At 37.4% G+C, this 21,822-nt stretch overlaps 2 protein-coding genes and 1 non-coding gene across 6 annotated transcripts; 2 read left to right on the forward strand and 1 right to left on the reverse strand.

Moving 5' to 3' along the window:
- Positions 1-5,223: 5,223 nt before the first annotated feature.
- Positions 5,224-7,002, forward strand: LOC145133340 (ubiquitin C-terminal hydrolase 12-like). Of its 4 annotated transcripts, none has more exons than XM_079068283.1 (7): positions 5,224-5,345; positions 5,655-5,724; positions 5,893-6,005; positions 6,085-6,183; positions 6,266-6,340; positions 6,460-6,546; positions 6,643-7,002. In XM_079068283.1, the coding sequence occupies exons 4-7, from the start codon at positions 6,103-6,105 to the stop codon at positions 6,682-6,684; spliced, it is 285 nt and encodes a 94-aa protein (XP_078924409.1). In that variant the 5' UTR covers positions 5,224-5,345; positions 5,655-5,724; positions 5,893-6,005; positions 6,085-6,102; the 3' UTR covers positions 6,685-7,002. The 4 variants fall into 4 exon arrangements, with proteins under 4 accessions (XP_078924409.1, XP_078924413.1, XP_078924411.1 ...); XM_079068287.1 differs by having other exon boundaries at positions 5,253-5,345; positions 5,691-5,724; XM_079068286.1 differs by having other exon boundaries at positions 5,258-5,345; positions 5,616-5,724.
- A 910-nt stretch (positions 7,003-7,912) lies between these two features.
- LOC145132890 (norbelladine synthase-like) lies at positions 7,913-8,675 on the reverse strand. The gene is made up of 2 exons (XM_079067842.1): positions 8,396-8,675; positions 7,913-8,252 (listed from the first exon to the last, which is right to left on the reverse strand). The coding sequence occupies exons 1-2, from the start codon at positions 8,574-8,576 to the stop codon at positions 7,972-7,974; spliced, it is 462 nt and encodes a 153-aa protein (XP_078923968.1). The 5' UTR covers positions 8,577-8,675; the 3' UTR covers positions 7,913-7,971.
- Positions 8,676-21,066: 12,391 nt separating this feature from the next.
- LOC145135326 (small nucleolar RNA R71) lies at positions 21,067-21,173 on the forward strand. Its single transcript, XR_013719788.1, has one exon. It is a non-coding gene; the product is annotated as a small nucleolar RNA R71 (small nucleolar RNA).
- Positions 21,174-21,822: the final 649 nt, after the last annotated feature.

The raw sequence follows: 21,822 nt of genomic DNA on the forward strand, positions 1-21,822 counted from the left end.
TTTAGTCAAGGATATATATATATATATATATATATATATATGAATTTTATGTTGGAATGGTTCAACATAAGGAAATTCTCTATATATATATATATATATATATATATATATATATATATATATATGCATTCTCAAAATTCAATTATGATTACGGCATCCCTCCTCATAGTCGAATTATGAAAACATGACAAATAAAAAATATTGTAGCAAAAGACTGGTCTAGGATCATGTCTTTATGTGAGACATCATGAATCGTGTCTTGTATGCTTCGGATATAGGATCGATTGCATGTGCTATAATATTCATCCGTTCTAAATTTTCCAAATGCATAGGGCATTAAGAGGGAAAAGGGACTAGAACTGGATATGACTAAAATGATTAAGCAATTGTCGAAGACAATCTAAGGTTTACCAAAGATTGGTTGCTCATGGACAATTGGAAGTATAGTGTTAATTTTGAAAGGGCCATATTGACATATTTTGAAAAGAGGCAACTCTTCTTCAGAAGTAATAGTCAAAATGGGAATGTGGAAATGTTTCCATAGGAGGAAGATATTCATTAAATCTGTGTAAGATTAGAAAAAAAAACTTAATGCAAGAAGGATTTCAAAGGAATGTACTTTGAATTTGAGACTTCGTATCCATGGAATTGATCTCCATTGGAAAACTTTGTAATGTTTGTTGACAAGTCTTTGTGACTTTGTGCATAGTCATTACGAGAAGATCAATGCATATAAGTTTAGAATCTAACAGATTTCGGTAAATGGCAGGAATTTGGAATTCTTACATTTACGATAAGGATTTGGATTGTGAAATGAGCATCATTGGAATCATGTTCAATTGGTCTATTTCACATAGTAAGGATCATAGACAAACATAGTGTGTATACTTAGAGTATGGCATAACTATTGTTTGGACAAACATAGTGTGCATGCTTGGAGCATGGCATGACTATTGTTTTGATTCAAGTATAAAGTTGATTATTCGAAACATTATACAATGAATAATGAATGATCAATATGGTGTTTAAATAAAATGTGTTTTATTTACTCTCAAAGGTGCTTGGGGCCATATAGGAATAGTATTATTCTTCTGTTTCACTTTGCATGTTTTGACTACCCGAATAACTAGGTTATTCAAATTCTCCATAGTCAGTCATATGTTGGAAGTAGATATGAATCAAGACTGTCATGAAGTTGGCTTGTAGATGTCTAAGGTGTTGGACATAACAAGAGTTGCTACAACATTCATGAGTGCTCCTGAAATAAGATTCAAGTATTGGATTAAACCCACACTCATTTGAATTACTTCATGGAATTTATCTCGAGTGATAGTGAGACGGTAATATCATATAAGTCTTCAAACCTAGAGATATGAGTTGTTGACTATGAGTTGGTTATACATTGATTGTATGAAAACGCATTGGTAACTCGATGTTATAAAACGTGCCTTTGTGTATGATTCAACAAGTAGTAGAACAAGCATATGAGTCGAAGTTTTTCGATTCCTTTTACCCTTGGAGGGATAAAAGCGATATCTATAGGCCCCTCGATGATTTGGTGATGACAAACGTAAGTGCTCGGCCGGGCCTGGACTGATTTGATTTGTTCAATTAGTGAGTCGTCATAAATCGGAAATCGGGAAACAACAGATGGACAGATAGAATGATTATAATCCATGTATCAGTTCATATGATATTTAGAATGGAGGAATATATGATCCCTTATCTAATGGACGCGTCATTGATTTGTTCAGAGTACGGCAGCGGATTTTAAGAGCTACGATTGCTAGTCGGGTTGCAGAGTCATACGCAATAATAGTTTTAGACTTATCCAAGTGGGAGACTGTTGGATTAGTGTCTAAGTCCATAACTATAATTGGTATGTACTTGACCCGATTTGGCATGGTCCATTTGGGTTGCATGGCATCAGAACGATTTGGGTAGACTTTTATGAGAAAAGGATATATATATATATATGATTTATTAATATATTATAAGTTCTAATATATTAATATGAAATCATATTATTTAATTAGTATTGATCAAGAATTAATTTGGAATTAATTTGTGATCAAAAGACACTAATAAAATATATAGGGGTTGATTGTGTAAATCATTCATTCTTATATATGTGGGCTTATGATTCACAGTTCTTCATGTTGGGCTAAACCCATGGATACTCCATGGAGGTTTTAACCCATGAAGCATGAAGAATATGGAAAGACATGAGTTACATGGTGTAACCCTAATAGCGACAATATATAAAGACCCCATAGCTCAAGAAAATTGTGCCTAAGGATTGATATGTGAGGGCTAGCCGATTTTGAGCATAAGGACTTTTCTCTCAAGTTATTCCAAGTTGTTGTTGGTGTTGTGTGAACCATTTGAGGTGTCACACTTAGGGCACTAGGCTCTTAAGCTCCATGGAATCAAGCTACAACAAAGAGGTATGTTATCCTAACTGGTATATTGTATTGTTTATGTCACTTGCATGCTAGTTGTAGGTTTAATGCATTGGAAACCATTTGCATGTATAATTAGTGAAAACATAGATCCAATGTATTTAGGGTTGTATGTGCACCATAGGATGTTGTACTATACTAAAACCCATCACTTATGACTTTCCATGGGTAGATTTGGGTGCCCTATACAGGTGGAGCTCGCCGTGTATTGTTAGAGGAGGCATATAGATCGAGATTCTCGATCCACCCAGGAGCTACGAAGATGTATTTGGATCTGAAGAGAGATTACTGGTGGCCCTGTATGAAGAGAGATGTGGTATGCGTAGTTGAGAGGTGCTTGACCTGTCGCAGGGTTAAGGCCGAGCACCAGCGCCCTCATGGCAAGCTGCAGCCACTATAGGTTCCCGAGTGGAAGTGGGAACAAATTTCCATGGATTTTATCACCAAGTTACCGATGACTGTGTGTGGGGTTGATGCAATTTGGGTGATTGTAGACCGGTTGACTAAGAGTGCTCACTTCCTTGCTATCAGTGAGAGCTCTTCTGCAGAAAGGTTGGCTGAGATCTATGTACGAGAGGTGGTTGATAGTGTCAGATCGGGATGTGCGTTTTACTTACAGGTTCTGGAAGAAGTTTCATGAGGAGCTGGGTACCCGACAACACTTCAGTATAGCCTACCACCCACAGACGGACGGGCAGAAGACGCTTGATGACATGCTGCGTGCGTGTGTAATGGACTTCGGTGGAAGTTGGGACACTTATCTACCATTGGCTGAGTTTTCTTAAAACAACAGCCATCATTCCAATATTGGCATGCCTCCCTTCGAGCTTCTGTATGGGAGGAGATGTCGAACTCCCATCTGTTGGGGAGAGGTGGGGTAGAGAGTGATGAGGAGCACTGAGATAGTGCTCAAGACGGGGGGCGTACGCGAGTGTACGCTCAGCGTACTCATATGCGTGCATTTAACGCGGAAGCCACCTAGTACGCTGGGCGTACTAGGCCCAGAGTGAAAACCCTAATTTAGGGTGAGTCCCCTATATAAAGGATATGATGGCCTCATTCCTGACCACCATTCTCAGAAAACAAACCCTCTTGTGCCCTAAACCCTCGTTCTTAGAGCTTGTGAGCTTGTGAGTGCATTTGAGAGCCTTTGAGAGTCTTTGTGTGTTCTTGAAGTGAAGAAGAAGCTTTGGAGAAGAAGGAGTGAGAGTCCAGGCCCTTGGATCTGAGCATATCTGTGTTGGGAGCTTCACATAGAGGTATAAAGCTTCAAGCTTTCTCACTCTTTTGTTTTGTGCATCATTGTAGAGTATTTTAGGGTTTTGTCCCAAAAGTTGGAGACTTTATGAGATATTGAGCTCCAGAGACTATGATCAACCCCCTTTGAGTGTAATTAGTGGTGTAATGTCATAAAAATCCAATCTTGGTCGTTGGAATCAAGCTATGCATGAGATATGAGCTTTTTGAGTTAAGAGAGTGAGTGTTTTGTGTGTTTGTGACCATATCAGCCATGCAAAGGCTTAAAGTCACTGACTTTATGGAGTAAGAGCTATTAGGGAGTCCAGATCTATGATATGAGCCAAGGTCTTAGTTAATTAAGACCAAATGAGTGAGAATAGTGAAATTGGGACGTACGCTGGGAGTAATTCTAGTACGCGCAGCGTAAGGGTCGAGAATCCCCGATGCCTGCATGGCAGCCGAGTATGCGCAACGTACTCCCTGCCGTTGACTTTTTGGTTGACTTTTAGGGTTTGGTCAATTTGTGGACTATTAAGCCCATGGAGGGGTAAAATGGTCTTTTACCCTTCTGTGAGTTTGTAGAAGGGTTAGTTTAGCTTCAGTGAGAGCCGTTATTAATTAGGGATAATTATCGTTGTGTTAGGCGGAGGCTAGACCGGTGATTCGAGTTCGAGATTATCCGAGTTCTTACGAGGTGAGTCTTCTCACTATACTTACCTTGAGTGGTAATCTATGTGTGACCGGAGGGTCTTATGTGCATATACCGTGTATTGAGATATTCTGCTTATTGTTTTTGTGATATATATATGTTGTGTATTATATTGAGTTGTCGAGTTGAGGGACCGGAGGGTCCAGCTGAGTTGTGGGACCAGAGGGTCCCACTGAGACACATTGACCGGATGGTCTTATCTGAGTATAGCCATGAGAGGCTAATGAGATATGAGTGGTATTTTGGGGAACTCACTAAGCTTCGTGTTTACCGTGTTATGTTTTATGTGTTTCAGGTACTTCTCAGGATCACGGGAAGACGTCGACTTGATTGTACACACATCAGAGATTGAGTTATGTTTTGAGAGGATCCTGGAGTTGTTATATATACATTTTTTGGATATGTGTTTGATGATTTGATATTATGACACTTCTGGGATGTTTGGATCGAGAAAAATATGTTTTTTAATTGAAAATTTTTGTTTGAAAATTTACGATGTTACAAATATTATAAAAAGAGGCTCATATGGTAATAACACACTCTCATCAAATCTATAGTGTCTCATCAAATCTATAGTGTTAAATGGGAGCTTCACCTCAACAAGAAATTATCAATTTTTACCGGAAACTAAAATGGTGATTTGATAGAAAATATGTTATTTTTTATAAATATTAGTAATTTTTGGACATAATATAGATTTTTTTAAAGAAAATTTTCGAAGGATGATCCCAAAATCACTATGAATTTTGTTCGGTAACTTCGGTTCGCGAAATTATCCTTCCTAACTTTTCAAAAGCACCCGGACCTGACCCGACCCGACTGACCTATTTCGCTTTTTCTCGATCTTCTTCAACAGACTTCCCTCAAAATTCCCTCCGATCGAATTTCACCACCAATCTCCTCCTATGACTCTGATGACTCCTCCACCTGTCGATGTAAGCTTAACAATAATTCTCTCAGACCCACGCACTCTATCAACACTCGTTCACACACATGCACACGCAACAACGTTATCTGTATCTATTATATCTACATAATGTACTGTTTTTAACTTTCGCCTGCTCGATTGCTTTACTACACTCACTTAGTTGGGCTATCCAGTTTCGATATCATCAACGATTTCTTTCTGATGTTTAATATGACATAAAAAATGCTCCACTTTTGTCTCTTATTTTTTTACTATTTGGGGAATGCTTAATTTCTAGGGTTTCAAATTCTACTTGATCACAATGAATTTTTATCAGATCGAATCCGTTTATATTTAGACTTCAATGTTGCAGCCTGAATAGGACGAAGGACCTAAACCAATGGAAGGTACTACTGGTTACCTCTTCTTTATCATTAATTAGTTTCATATTCGTCAAATTTTAATCTGTTTATGCCTTTCTTGTGTTCGTAATTTGATCAAATGTACTGCAGGACACTTTTAGTTTTTCTATTTTGAACTTCATTAATTTGTATAATACTTGCTCTCTTTGTTAGTTGCACCAACAGAAATGGCGAGTACTCATATTCCCTAAAGGAAACAATGTGGGCCACTTAGTTCAGCTTAGCTGTGGTAAATCAAATCCATAACAAGCTCACCATGAGGAAAGGTAAACCTTCTAATTCAATTTTCTAATAACCTACACTTTCAGAAATGGTGATAGTTATATGCCACTTCTCACCTTGCAGATACACAACACCAGTTTAATGCTCACGAAAGTGATTGGGGTTTTTCCTTTTATACACATACAGAAGAAACTACAGGTTCCAGATGAGGAGTTTTCAAAGGTAAATATTTTCTTCCTTTTATACCATCAATAATTTATTTATTTTTGTGGTTTGATTTATTAATCTCATTGTCATGTATCAGTGGAAGTTTGCATTTCTGTCTTTGGGTCATCCCACATACCTTCAGGACTCAGATATCATCTCCACCCGCTTTCAGGTCTATAAATTTCTCTATTTCTCTTTCTTCCAAATTCACTTATATATATGTATTTTGTATATATATAATATATATCTCAACGGGGTTTATTGATTTATTTATTTTTTTAATGTTTTTAGAGAAGAGATGTTTATGGTGCTTGGGAACAGTACTTAGGATTAGAACACTCTGATAATACACCCAAAAGGTCTTATGCTGCATATCAGGTACATGTTTTTCTTTTTGTTTCTCTCAAAATCCTATTTACTTTAACCTACTTTTGCCACATAAAAAATTGTTGTAAATTTTAAAATGATTTACAGAACCGACACACTTATGAGAAACCAGTAAAAATCTACAACTAGGCAATGGATGAAGTTTATATGAAAAGCTGCAGCAAGTTGTTTAGCAAGTGATAAGTGATGTCTTTGAGAAATTATTAATCATGGTTGTGTTGTGGTAGATAGAATAGATGTATATTTTTTTGTCAAGAAATTATTAATCATGGTTGTGTTGTGTTGTGTTATGTTTTTATTTATTTATTTATTTTTTTATTTTTTTATTATTATTTTTTTATAATGTTTTGGGGTTTCAGGTTTTGTACTAGTTCCTTGTGTTCTTATTGTAGATACGTGTACAAAACGTTCTGAGCCAAAAAAGAAAATGTCGAATCTTTGAGCAAATTAACACGTGACTTCCACTGTCATTATTCTTGGTTAAATGATTACCCTGAAACCAAGAGTTGCAAATCGCGTACTATGTTTTGTTATTTTGTATTTTAATGATAAAATTGCTAGCATTTGCATTCTGCAATGACGAGTCCTCGGTCCTCATTTAGGTTTTCCATGGACTTTAATGTAACTCAATAAGAAGTAAATCCCATAGATACCCTCCTTCAATTATCTCGACTTCTTTCACCCCCTTTTCATGATCGATCTTTGTAAACTTTTCCTAGAAGGCTGTCCCTATTGTCGCACCTAATGTTTCATGGTCAGAAAAAAAAAACATGCTAGAAATAATGAATTTCTAAAGGTTTCTAATTTCACAAATCCATCATAAAATGATTATCAAGATAACGAAACCCAATTCCCATAAGAATAAGGTTAGGCAAGGTAAAATGTAGGTAAAACAGAGAGATCTCTGTCATAAAATAAAAAATAACCCAAACCAGATGATTTCCTACAGTATAAAACGTCATTGGTGTGTAAGGAATAATAAAAGGGGACTCTGTTATAATTGTCTAACAAATTTAGAATGAGTTGCCAAAAATCAATTTTCTATTTTAGGTAATCGAATGCCTTATTTCATTATAAACCTATAACTGTTGAAAGTATTTATTTTTTTTTTAATTGTTTTCAGTTTTTTAGTTTGTTAATTTTGCAGGTCACAACTTATTTCTTTAGCATAACAAATATAGGGCGAGCTGCCAAAAATCAATTTAAGGGGTCTATGACCTCAAATGTCGAACTTCATAAGATATATCATCAACATATGATGGGATAAATCTTTTCTGGTCGATCATTCATTGTTATAACTAATTTATATAATCAATCCCCCACAGGGATATCTTTGCATTAAAAAAATATTACTATATATTTTGTAAAATAGATAAATAATACTCGAAATCAAAACTTACAAAGATCACATACGTACTATATTTTGTTATTTTGTAAGTACTGGTTAACAAATTTGAGGGTGTTCATCAGCGGCTTAATGGTAACAAAGCTAGCATCTTCATTTGCCTCATACTCAACAGTAACTCTAAGGATGCATGATGACTCCTCATTTTCTTTCTCCATGAACTCTAAAGTAATTCGATAAGAAGTACACCCCATGTCAAGATACCCTCCTTCAATTATCTCGATTTCTTTCACCCTCTTTTCATGATCGATCTTTGTAAACCTTTCCTTGAACGCTGGTTTCACCGACACCCCTGATATACACATCTCAAATCCGGAATCAAAAGCATGTTATAGAAATAATGGATTTTCAATCACAAACATTTCTGTTTTTCAGAAATTCATCTTAAAAGATCTCAAGATAAATGGATATTGAACTGAAACAAGGTTAATTTACCTGGACGAGGGGTAACTTTGATGATAGTGCCTACACCTCCATCACCTTCCAAGATGTCGACACCATAAAGATGAGGAAGCTCTGATTGTAGAATCATTGCAAGCTTAAGTGTGCTGTAAACCTCCCAAGCTTCGGTTATTGAAACCTTCACTTCCACTTCTTCCGATATCTTCCCGGACATTTCTGTTTGTTATCGGAACTTTGACTTTGAGTTTATTGTTTTATCGTTGTTTAATCAGAAACACTAAAGTCATGCTTTATCAAGAAGCTTATATGTTTATAACTTTATATGCGAGGCGTGACAAATCATGTGGTAGTATAATAATTGATGTATGTTGAATTATTTGATGGTGTGAACTTTTTAGTTGTTGAATTATTGCTTATTTTATGTTTCCTTTTTATAATTTTATAGTTTAATTTATTGGTTTTGTTTTTGTAGAAAAATGATTTAATCATAGAGTCCTTGTCATGTTACAGTGTGGGTGTGGTTTGGCCGCACCTTTGCCACGGTGGCAGGGTTAACACCGTGCCCACCCTCTGGTTTGGCCGCATGTGGTAGAAAAGTGCACCTTCTCTCTCTTCCTTTAATCCCCTTTCTTTTTTTCACATGTTTGAACGGTCAAAAAAATCGATTTTTAACCTATAAATAAAACCTCACAACCCTTATTTACCAAACCTAAATCCAATTATTCTGTTTTTCTATATCTTTTTCTCTCAAAATTACTAGAAAATGTCGTCATCTTCGTTTTTTTGAAGAATTTCAATTTATGCTTGAAGTTGTCGCTGGTGCTGCTCAAATAGCAAATAACACATAAACATATAACGCTTTATGCAATAACGAATAAGAAAGTTCGCAACGGAGAACACAGAGATATATTCAGAGAAACCGTAAATCAGCCCACCAACGCTTGATGCAAGACTACTTTAACGAACATGCCACTTTTCAAGGATACTATTTTCGAAGGTGGTTCAGGATGTTCAAGGCTTTATATCTACATATAGTTGAAGATTTGACGATGGAGCGTAATTATTTCCAACAACGTTCCGATGCTAGAGGTACACCCGGTTTCACTCCCTTACAAAAATGCACAACCGCACTTTGTCAACTAGCATATGACATCCCTCCTGATGCGTTGGACGAGAGTTTTAGGATGTCCGCTAGGATCGCGCAAGATAGTCTCCATATTTTTTGCACATATGTGATTCAGATTTACGGTCCAAAATATTTACGTAAGTATACACTCATCATGCTAGTGTACATGGTTTTCGTGGAATGTTAGGAAGTTTAGATTGTCTTCATTTGGCATGGGAAAATTGCCCTACGTCACACAATGGGCAATTTACGCGAGGTGATCATGGTCACCCAACATGCATACTTGAAGTGGTGGCGTCACCTGATTTATGGGTTTGACATGCCTTTTTTGGTTCTCTCGGTTCGATTAACGACATCAACGTTCTTAATCGTTCGCTGATATTCAACAACATATATGACGTATCAGCACCATATTTTTCTTTTTAAGTGCATGGAACATCATATAAGTATTGTTATTATCTTGTTGATGGGATCTATCCTGAGTATGTTGTGTTCGTTAAATCATTTTCATGTCCAAATGATTCTAGACGTAAAAAATTCAAGAGGGATCGAAAGAGAGTTAGGAAAGATGTCGAGCGAGCCTTTAGAGCTCTTAAGAAACGTTGGTACATACTAAAAAAACCAACACTTTTTTTTGGAGGAGACAAAACTTCAAGAAGTCATGTATGCATGTATCATATTGGATAATATGATTATTGAAGATAAAGGAAGAGAGATATGTACGTATGACGCGTATGAAACCATCCCCGAGACACAACCAATAGACATTGGTGGCGATGAGTAAATGGATAGGAGAGCAGAGATACATAGCACTGAAACATTTCACAATCTTTACATGAACTTGGTGGAATACATTTACGGGATTCAAAACATTGATCTCAATTTGGATCCCCCGGATGACGATGAAGATGAGTTCTCAGATAAAGACTTTATGTAGTATGTTTTAGTTTTTAATCTGAGAACTTTTTTTTTGTGTTTGTCATTTTTTAAGTTTTTTAATTCTAAAATGTATTTTTTTATTTGAATTAAATGAAATTTGAATTTTTTATTTAAATTAAATTGTTAAAGAAAAAAACAAGTATGGCGTGGCAAAGAAACCACACTTTTATGGTAAGAATGACATGAGAAAAAAGTGTGGTTTCTTTGGCACCCCACTCTCCGGCCTTATGCTCACTTCATAAGCAACACCAAACAATGCATAAAAAATCCAACCAAATTCTCATAGTTTGCCTCACAAAGGGAGACGGATCTAACCAGCGAACAATCAGACTACAAACAAAATATCATTAGAAATTTTACAAGATTGCTTATCTTTTTAAAGACCTTACTTACCTCTTTTCCATTTGTTACACACCATTGATTATCGCTTCAATGTGAACTCATATTTCATTTGCACGAGACTACTTAAGGTATCCACAATGGGGGTTGAATGAGGGTTTAATAGAATAAAATTGAATATAATATAGAAAACATCATAGAAATTGTTAGTACAAAATGCTAGGTTTTTTATGAATTGAATACAAAATACATGTTCTCTCTCCTACATGACACTCTATTCAACTCATTTCATTGAACCTCAATTGTGGATGGCTTTAAGGGAATGAGATACATACATTTACATTAATGTATTTGCTCCCGTATTTAATATTTTTTTATGCCGGCTTTCCACGAAAGTAGCTATATATGGCTGCTGACTCCTTACCTTCCCGTCATACCCTATTCTTATGGGAATGAGATTCATAAATTTACAATTATATCATACCTTTTAAGTAAACATTTTTCTAAAAATAAGTAAGAAAAATATACATAAATGTTACATTGACTTAAGTGATTTAGACAACTAATGACATGTTTATTATATTATTGTTGTTCAAATATTATATACTATAAAAATTATCGTTTGCATAAGTGGTATAGTGGTAAAAAGGTGAGAATCTGTACAAAGTATTAGCTTCAAGCTTGGACATCACTATAACACCGTTGTAGACAATTTTAAAACCTCTTATGACATTTAGTCATATCTTACCCAAGTTTGTCCTACAAAAACATTTTAAGGGTGATAGTATGACTTAGGGGTTATAATTTCATATCAAATACAATCATAGTGAAGCAAAATATATAAGTACAAAAAATAATTCCAAAGTATGTACCTCATCAAAAAAGCTTCACTCCATCTAGAACATCAAAAGACTATCTTCCAGTCATCTAAAAAAGATCAGTTTCTAAGGATCACATTCTTTTAAAACTTTGAACATGAAATTGGTAAATATGACATTTAAAACAAAATACATAAAACAATAATGTCTCATTAGCTATATGGGTTTTAGACACAACAAACTATTGAAACATTTGATGAAATCTTTTACTTCAATCATAATTCACGCAAGATGCAATGCATTTAATGTCGCGATGATCAAAGAAATAGTTTTGACATTACCAAACTAAAGAAACAAGCATTGAATTGGTGGATGATGCGTGCAAATAGCTACACCTAATTTTATTATTTATAACCTAACTACCTTAACTAACTAATTGCACCTAGGCAGTATACTTAGTCAAAATTATAGAATAGTTGGGTAAGTCGGGTGTCGATCTCAGGGAACGGTTTTGACTAATTAATTTATCTACTACTAAATTAACCTAATTTTAGAATAAAGAAGGGGTTTTAATCTGATTTTGCAAGATCAGACGAACTTAAATCACAATATTCAATCAATTAACAAAACACTTCTGTTAGTTCGAATCCACTTTCACTCAATGGTTTATAAATTAGTCTTGACAATTACTGTTGGTTATCAATTAAAACAGTATTAGCAATTTAGGTCTAAATTTACTAATATTAACTAATTCATGTAGAACTATGTATGGTCATACAATAGCTAACACAGAATCAATTATTTAATGGATTGGAGCTATGTAAGATTGATTTGATAAACACAATTATGGTCATCATATGAGTTCTCTAACACAGCCTAATTTAATAATTCAATTTCTTAACTAAGATTGGTTTGATCTTAGCTCTAATAATCTAATGTTCACTAAATTACTAGGTGTTCAAATTCATGCAGAATAATGGTCATTAACTACACAGAATAAGAAGTTTAAGCAATTAAATTAACAAGTCAAGCATGCTAGGTAAACCAATCAAACACAAGACATAACCAACAAGCAAAGTCTAGTTTAATTAAATAAAACCATGAGTTCCAGCTTCATCTAGCTAACAGAAGCAACTAGATTTAGCTGGACATCCTAGAAAATAAACAAACACAATCCATAATCAAAAGCATGTTTAAAAGTACCAAACTATGAATCAATTTATGTACTTCTTCTTCCTTGGTGTTAAAACCAACTTCTAGGTCTTCTTTCTCTCTGATTTTCGACTTCTGGAACCTCTCTAAGCCAGCCAACACTCTTCAAGTCGTAGGGATCAAGGATATATATAATATTGAATTTTTCCTGATTCACCTCGTGAATATTCAAAGTTCACCTCGTGAATCCGTAAGTATCCGTATTCAACACGGATTCCTGATCCGCGATGTTTATCTTCTAGAAGGCCATACTCACCTCGTGAATCTTATAATTCTCACCTCGTGAATTCTCCTTTTCCTGATTTTCTTGTCCTTCAATCCTTTAACCTCCAAAGTTCTATTCTTTAACGCTTTTAGTCCCTTTTCTTCAAAATGTCTTCTTTTTGGCTGCAAAATATAATTTAACCTTATATGTACCATTATTCTATGCAAATAACCAAAATATATATAAAAATGTACTTAAATATTGCCTAAAAATACGTATAAATATGGCAATATCAAAATACCCCACACTTATGCTTTGCTTGCCCTCAAGCAAATCTACTTATTTTAACTTAAACCTTCATCACTATCATCACATAGAACAATCCAACTCAAACTCAGCCATTATGCCAAGACCTCAACGCATGCATTTGTGTTTAAAGTTTCCCTAAGTAACCCCCCTCAATTCTAAATACTCACAATCCTCATAAACACTCACCCACTTCTTTTGAACAATGCTCATTTTATGCATCCCTCCGAATCCATCCTCAGAAAACTTTCTAAACCTCAAGGTATTTTTGTAAAGCTACCCAAGCATACATAAACTAAAGAATTACAACTTTTAGAAGATACCACAACTTGGATCTCTTGAATTCTTCTTTTCTTTGATATTTGATCTTTGATTTCTTTGAATTCACCACCTTTTTGTGTAACTTTCGTATCTTCAACTTTTGAGACTTCAGAATTTTTGATCTTTGATCTTCATACTTTGATACTTTTATGCTCCAAAATTCTTCAATTTCTTTACTTTTTGGTAATTTCTCTCTCTCTTTTTTTTACATGTACTCACTTTTTTATATCACTCAAAAACCTACATGCTTAAGCAGGAGTGCTTTACTTCAACCCTTATTGGTTAAGGATATTAATTTTCCTGGATACATTTCAGGTTTAGGCTGCTAAACATATCGCATCCCTCAAACTAAGCGAGGTTGTGTTTTTGTCCCATGATTTCACTAGAATATGGGAGGCCACAAATGCACTATAACGTATATTGGCTCAACTAAACATTTGAGCCTTTATCAGACCATCCCAATGCAACACTAGCAACTTAAGTTTAAAATATTATTACTAGAACTAATATTAGATTATTATTTCAAATCTATTTCTAAAATTTCCTAAAATTTCTAGCAATTTATTTTTTTACTTTTCAACCCAAGCAATTACTTTTTCGACCTCCTACCCCACACTTATTACATACAATGCCCTCATTGTATGCTATGCAAAACAGATAATTAAAAAGAGGGAGAAAAAGGAACAGACTCCCCTGGGATAGAAGTGGCGAGATCGAACTCAAAAAGTGTGGATAAAGTGTGCATCTGGAAACGGACTTCGTGAAATAGGAACTTGGATCTTGAACATGCGAGATATATAATGTACTGGCAAAGTATGGTATCGAAACTTCAATCTTCAACAAATGTGGTGTAGAACTCCAAAACGGAAAGAACAATGTGGGAAAGCATACGCCACATTGTATGGTAAAGAAAATGAGCCATTCCTATCCTCATGATAATCCCAAAAAGAATGGTGGTGAACCACATAATGAATATGGAACAATAACATTCATTTTTGTTTTGAAATATAAATTCACGTCGTGGGGCTACTGAATTCACGAGGTGAATTTTTAAATATTCACGAGGTGAAGTCGGTGTGAAGCGGGTTCTGGGAAGTCATTATGTACTAACTCACGAGGTGAATATTTGAATATTCACGAGGTGAAAACTGGAATCCCATAAATAATTTGCCCCCAACTCTTCTTTCAATTCTTGTATTCAACTCCATGTCTTAATGGATTAAGACTCTTCTAACCCTATTATCTTGGACTCTTCTCTCTAACTCTACCTTCGCTCTTGACTCACCCCACACTTATTTTAAATTGTGGGTCTCGACTCTCGACTTTAAACACTCTGTAACATCCGGATTTCCAGGTATTATGTTTGATCATTTATTTTGAGTAAAAGAGAGGGACTTGACGAGTTGGGTCGTGGACTCGTCGAGTAGGACCGCGAATGCTGACTGGATTAATGAACGGACTCGACGAGTCGGAAAGGGTGGACTCGACGAGTCCGCGCTGTGGGTTGAAACCCTAAATCCCTGGGCCTGTGCCCTATTTAAAGGACCTTATGACCCTTAATTGCGGCTTCCTTCGTCCTTGAGAGTACCAGAGCATCTGTGAGCCTTGTGAGTGAGAAAGGAGGCCATTGTTCACCATCTCTTGTGGATTTTAGCAAGAAGGAAGGAGGAAGGTTAAGCTAGGCGAGTTGGGGAGCTTGAATGTACTTCCATTTGATCAGAGGAAGCTGTTGGAGGTATCAATCTATGCTTATTCTCGTATTTTGTTGATTTGGTTGAACCTAGGGCTTCTTTATGCCTTATTTAGCTTAAATCTGGAGAGTGTGAGGTCCCAAGGTGAAATGGTTGTTAGATCTGGACCTTGAGAGGTCCAAAGAGTCCCTATTCTCCAGCTTTATGCAGTCCTTTATGAGTTTGGGGCTTAGGTTATCATATTGAGGGTTATTTTGGCATATAGAGGTGATAGTGTGATGCATGGTCCTAAAGTTCGAACCTTTACGTGATTATCGTGTTTGGGAAGGTCAGATCTATAGGTTAGAGGAGCAAATCTGACCTCAGAAGGTCATTTCAGTGTTGTCATGGAAGGGACTCGCCGAGTCCATTAGTGTACTCGACGAGTCGAGTCGGGGTTGCCCCGCGATTAGTGACAGGTGTAACTCGTCGAGTGGAGGGATGACTCGACGAGCCAAGAGAGGCTAGAAGGATTCAGAGGACCCGCATGGACTCGCCGAGTCGCCCATGTGCACTTGACGAGTCGGGTCAATGTTTGACCGTTGACTTTCGTTGACTTTTAGGGTTTTGGTCAACATTTGGACTTTTAGGTCAAGGAGGGGTAAAATGGTCTTTTACCCTTCTGAGGGATCGTAGAAGGGGATTTAATCTAGCCTTTGAGAGCCATTATTTATTTGAGGATATTGTGTATGTGATTAGGCGAGGGCTAGATCAGTATATTCGTGTGCGAGATCATCCGAGATACCTGAGGTGAGTCTTCTCACTATACATTACCTAGAGTGGTATTTATGTGTAGACCAGAGGGTCTTGTATGCTATGTGTATATATGAGATTATGTGCATTGTGTTATATGTATGCTATGTGTTGTATAGACCGGACCGGAGGGTCCAACGATATAGACCGGACCGAAGGGCCCAACGATATAGACCGGACCGAAGGGTCCAACGACACAGACTGGACCGAAGGGTCCGACGAGCTATGACCGGACCAGAGGGTCCAACGAGCTACGGGACTGGAGGGTCCCGCTGAGACACATCGACCGGAGGGTCGTACTGTAGCCTCGAGTGGCGTATGTGTTGTATGTGGTATTTTGGGGAACTCACTAAGCATTTATGCTTACAGTTGTTGTGTCATGTGTTTCAGGTACTAGCGAGGACCGTGGGAAGGCGCCGGCATGATCCGTACACACTGAGAGGATTTATGTATTTGAAGATCTTGGGATTTGTTTATTGTGATAACATGTGATACATTGGATTACTATGATATTTTATGAATGAAAGTATGTTTTAAAAATGAAAAATTGTTTTGGAAATTTACGTTGTTACACACTCCCGGCTAAACATATACGCACTCATATCTCGCCATCCTTTTCATGCGGCTCCTAGCAAATCTGGAAATTAATAACCAAAGAAAGCAAAAAGTAACATAATATCTTAATAGTCTTAGAATCCAAACAAATTTAAAATAACATAAAACCAAACCAAACAAGACTAAAATAAACGAAATAAAACAAAAAATAAACGATCAATCATCCTCATCATCCTCGTTCGCTCCGCTAGTCCCGGCTCCGTCTCCTCTCGGCATCCATAATTCTTCCCACGTAGGAATATAAGGGCATTGAAGTGGCACGGTGGGTGGTCTTACCACATTCATATGCGAGAACATGGATTCAAGAATTTGGGTGTTATAAGTCACCCCACCGCGTAAATTATCCAAATAAGAACCCACACGGCTTTGGAACGGATCGGTGGGTATGCCACCCTCGTATGGTTGGGATCTACCCATCTCCCCCCAGTCCCTCACGTTCCTTCTTCGAGGCCTTGGTTGTTGCCCGGGCTCTTCGGTCGGTTGGTCCTCACCCTCGTTATCGTTGTGCGGTATCCCCCAATGCGTCTCATAATTGACCACAACCCGTATGGTCTCAAGGTATCCCATAGAGAATTCGTTCCCTTGTATACACGTAAGTGTCCTTGTAATCGCAGGAACGAGCACGCCATAAGACTTGGCTAAGTGGGTGACAAAATGGCCACCACAAATTGGGCTCCCGGGTCGGGAACTGACTGCATATTCTTATCTCCAAATTTTTTACGGTGGATGGAGAATGTGATCAGCCTGTGAAGCAAACGATGAATGGGTGATTTGATGCTTCTTTCTGGTGACACACCGGAGTTGAAAACACCAAAAGCGATATGGCTCCAAAACTCATATCCCGTCATTCCCCCGGAATAAGTACGGGTAGCCTCCCGTAAGAACATAGATAACTCGGGGGTCACGGTCTCGTGGGCCTCGTATAAACCCATCCTCCATGAGAATTCTACCAAACTGCACTCTCTATATTCCCCACCCAAATGAAAGACCAATGCTTGTGAGTAGTTAGGGTCTTGGACATTTTCATGGAACACTACAGTAGAAAAGAATTCAACACACAATTCCTTGTAAACCCTTTCTTGGATGGCGAACAAGTTACTCCATCCCTTGCATGTAAATGAATACCCGCTTCCCATAAAAGTTTTGGTAAGAAACGGGTTTAGTCTTTCAACGAGTCCAACCTCCTGAAGCCTTTGCCAATTAACTGTTGGGGCAATAGCAAAATCTCTGTTGTGTAACCATCCCAACCGGTTGTTGTACCGTGTTAACATCTCCCGAGGAAAAGTTGTTGGGAAGACGTAAAATGGGTGCAAACTAGCCACCCCAACTGGAACCTCTCTTCTTGGACCCATTTCTGCAAAACAAAACAACAAACAACCATAAAACAAAAATCCAAGAATCTATTAATAAATAGAAAACTGTTTTGATGGTGCCAGGATTCACCTCGTGAGTTTTAACAAACTCACCTCGTGAGTTCGCTATTCACAGCGAAGATTGGACTTAATAATCAAAAATCGGAACTTTAATTATTGTTAGGGGTTACTCATAAACCATTTCTAAGCACAATCAAGTAACATGCAGTGGATGAATAACACATTTTGGGCAAAATTTCAACATTTAAGCATATGAAAAACCCTAGCCCCTAAATCAACAAATTAATGAAAATTAACCAAAAGAAACATGAGAGGGTTACCTTTGTTTGAAGATTACGTAAGCAAAAGGATGAAATTAAGTCAATCTAGGCCGAAATCGGGTGGGGGGACCAAAGAACAATCTTCACTTCGTGAAATTGAGAAAGTGGTTTGGTCAAAAGGATTCTGAATTGTTTAAGCTGTGGTCCCGTGTCACTTTTGGATTCACCTCGTGATTTCTCTCTAACTCACGTCGTGAGTTTTTGTGGGCTAACGTGGTTGGGCCATTTAATTACATAATAATGGGCTAATATATTCATTTGGTTAAAATGCCCCACCCTGTATGTATTATGAGCTCACGAGGTGAATATTATCGAACTCACCTCGTGAGTTATGTCTGATCGAAAATATAAACCTTAATTAACAATTCTTCTTATTTACCACTTAATTAAGGAACCCCACACTTAACTTTTACCACTTAATTTGGATGATTAGATGATTGAATATCTAAAAAAAACTAAGTATGCAAAAACTAAACTAAAGACATAAAGGAAAAGAAAATTCAAACCGAGCTCGGGTTGCCTCCCGAGAAGCGCTTCTTTTTCTTGGAGTCATGAGCCGGACTCCGTGCCTCCTTACGTTGAATCATCTGAAGAGTCCATTACCAACTGAATCTTCTGTTCTTTCCATCGCCTCTTGTAAGATTGAACTCGTCTAATGTACGCCTTCTTCGAGTTTTCCTTTTTAGATTTCACGTCATCCATATCAAGCTTTTTTTTGGTCCCTTTGTCCTCCAAGTTCTCTTTATTCTTCAACTCCATAGGAATCTTTTCTTCCTTCACCATTGGACTTGTCTCCTTGGAAGTTACCTCGTCTTTGTCATCATCACTCAATATTTCATCACTCTCCTTACTTACCCAAGAAGTTGGATTCGTGTAGGCAATGACTTCAACTAAAAACGGGACGGATGCTCTTGGTTTTGTTCGTTTAACTTGTTGAATCGTTTTGATTTCTTCTTCCATGAGCTTCTCTAATTCTTCAAGTTCACTTTCTTCATCAATATTGAAAACCTCTTCTTGAACACCACTCCTCTTGAAACCATTTTCTATTCCAAAAATTTCCTTCTCATCTCCAACTCTCAAGGTGAGCTTGGATTCACGTATATCAACCAAGGCTCCAGCAGTATTAAGTAACGGGCGACCAAGAATAATCGGAACATCGGGATCTTCTTTCATATCCAAAACCACAAAGTCTATTGGAAAAACGAATTTCCCAATTTTTACGAGAATATCTTCCACAATGCCCCGGGGTTGTGTCACTGAACGATTTGCCATGTGAATAGTCATTTTTGTAGCCTTCAACTTCTGAATATCCAACTTCTGATAAAATGAATAAGGCATCAAATTTATGCTAGCCCCAGAATCGGCTAAAGCATAAATCTTCATATTATTCCCAAACTCACATGGAAGAGTGAGGCGTCCAGGATCCCCCATCTTCTTAGGTATCTCTCCCAATACAGCTTTTGAGCTTTGCTCACTTAGAATCACCTTAGAATTCTTTTTTAATTGCTGACGAGTGTCTAACAAGTCTTTTAAAAAAAATTCATATTCGGGAATTTTGGATAACGTCTCGACAAAAGGAGTATTAATCGGGATACCCCTCACGTGCTTAATAAACTCCAAATGCTCTTTTTCCAGTGGACTAAGATCAGCTCGGGAAGGAAACGATAGAGGCGGACGATATACCAGAACATTTTCTGAATTGTTCAGTTCAGATCGATCCCACGACGTGAACAGAGACGGTTCACGACGTGAATTCTGTAATTCAGCATAATTTCGACTCTCGATCTTTAACTTCTTCGGCTCTGGTTCGGGCTGCCTTGGCTCTACTTCTAATGCTTCTAGGAACTCAGAGATGGCCTCTTCTTCAATATCAATCATCATTACATGGGATTGAGCATTCTTTTCGGGAAATTGTGAGGATAATTTGTTGCTCACCAAAGTAGTTAGTTGACCAATTTGGACTTCGAGATTATGGATTGATGCTTGATGATTTCTTAATGAAGCTTGCTGGTCAATCATCATTGTTTGCTGTTCTTTCATCATTTTCATGTGTTCCTTCAGCACTGCATCGGTATCATCATGCCTTTTCTCGGAAGCTTCCATAAATTTGGTCAAAATGTTTTCCAAGTCTACTTTCTTCTCGGCAGGTGGTTGCTCTTTTTGGTAGAAGCCTCAGCCTGTTTGCTTATATTTATCTTCCTTTTGCCTCTTGTATTCATCATATGGCAGCCACTCCTTCTTTGGTTTTCTCCAGTCCTCATCATACTTATCCCCACTTGAGTAGCAAACTTGAGCCTTCTTGTACCCGTTATCGTCTAAACTGCAATCCTTGGTCAAGTGTGGACCATTACACCTTTCACATCCAACTCTTATTGCATGAATTGATTGGTCCATTTGGGTCAATCTCTGGTCCATAGTATTTAGCATCGCCATCATAGCAGCTATCTCTTCAGATTGTGCACCCCCACTGCCTTTTACTCAATCTTGTCTTGGGTTGTGGTACTCTCGAGAGTGTCTTGCGAATTCTTCAACTAACTCCTTGACCTCCCTTGGATTCTTCTTTTTCAATGGCCCTTGAGAATCAAGGAGTTGTCTTGTCATGACATTGACCCCATCATAGAAGATAGACATCTCTTGTTGAATATTAAGGTCATGTTGAGGACAATTCCTTAACAATCCTTTGTAACGCTCCCACGCCTCGTATAGTGACTCCCGCGGCTGTTGCTCAAAGTTGGCTATTGCCTTCTTGAGTTTTGCAATCTTGGATAGTGGGCAAAATTGATCTAGAAACTGCTCACGCATTTGAACCCAAGTAGTGATTGTACCAAGTGGGAGTGCTTTCAACCAGTCTTTTGCAGCTCCTTTGAAAGTAACTGGTAACATCCTTAGCAAGACAGTATCTCTATTGATATTTGGGACATTGAAATAGTCAGCAATGTCGTTGACCTCATCTAGATGTTTGAAAGCATCCTCATGATCATTTCCAGAAAACGGAATATCCTTTAGTGCATTAAGGATGTGTCCCTTCAACTCGAATGTGGCAGTGGCAGGAATCGCGGGTTGTACTAAACCTGGACCAACATCTTCACGAATTCGCTTCTTGTAAGCTCCTATTGACATTTCTTCAATGTTTGCCATCTCGTTTCTTGGCTCGTTCTCGGGTTCACTCGTATAAAGTCTAAACTCAGTCTCGGAGTCGTACTCGGATTCGGTTGTGAAAGGTATTTGATGTATGCTCTCAACTTTGCTCTTGTCCTTTGAAGATGAACTGGACTCTCCCGTTTTCTTCCCCGACTTCTTTGAGAACATTGACTTGAGTTCTTGTAAGGGTGTCTTCTTTGGTGTTTGATCCTCCTTTACGTTCTTATCTTTCTTTTTGTGAAGGGCTGACTCTGGATCTTCA

This window comes from Lactuca virosa, chromosome 8, assembly GCF_052849685.1.
Source record: "Lactuca virosa cultivar CGN04683 chromosome 8, Lactuca_virosa_CGN04683_v6, whole genome shotgun sequence".
NCBI lineage: Eukaryota > Viridiplantae > Streptophyta > Magnoliopsida > Asterales > Asteraceae > Lactuca > Lactuca virosa.

Excerpts from the sequence above, each read along its gene's own strand:
- LOC145133340 (XM_079068283.1), top strand. The coding sequence starts at position 6,103 with ATGCTCACGAAAGTGATTGGGGTTTTTCCTTTTATACACATACAGAAG. Across the intron at positions 6,184-6,265 it reads CAGATGAGGAGTTTTCAAAG|TGGAAGTTTGCATTTCTGTC; the intron begins GTAAATATTTTC and ends GTCATGTATCAG. Across the intron at positions 6,547-6,642 it reads GGTCTTATGCTGCATATCAG|AACCGACACACTTATGAGAA; the intron begins GTACATGTTTTT and ends AATGATTTACAG.
- LOC145132890 (XM_079067842.1), bottom strand. The coding sequence starts at position 8,576 with ATGTCCGGGAAGATATCGGAAGAAGTGGAAGTGAAGGTTTCAATAACC. Across the intron at positions 8,253-8,395 it reads CAAAGTTACCCCTCGTCCAG|GGGTGTCGGTGAAACCAGCG; the intron begins GTAAATTAACCT and ends TGTGTATATCAG.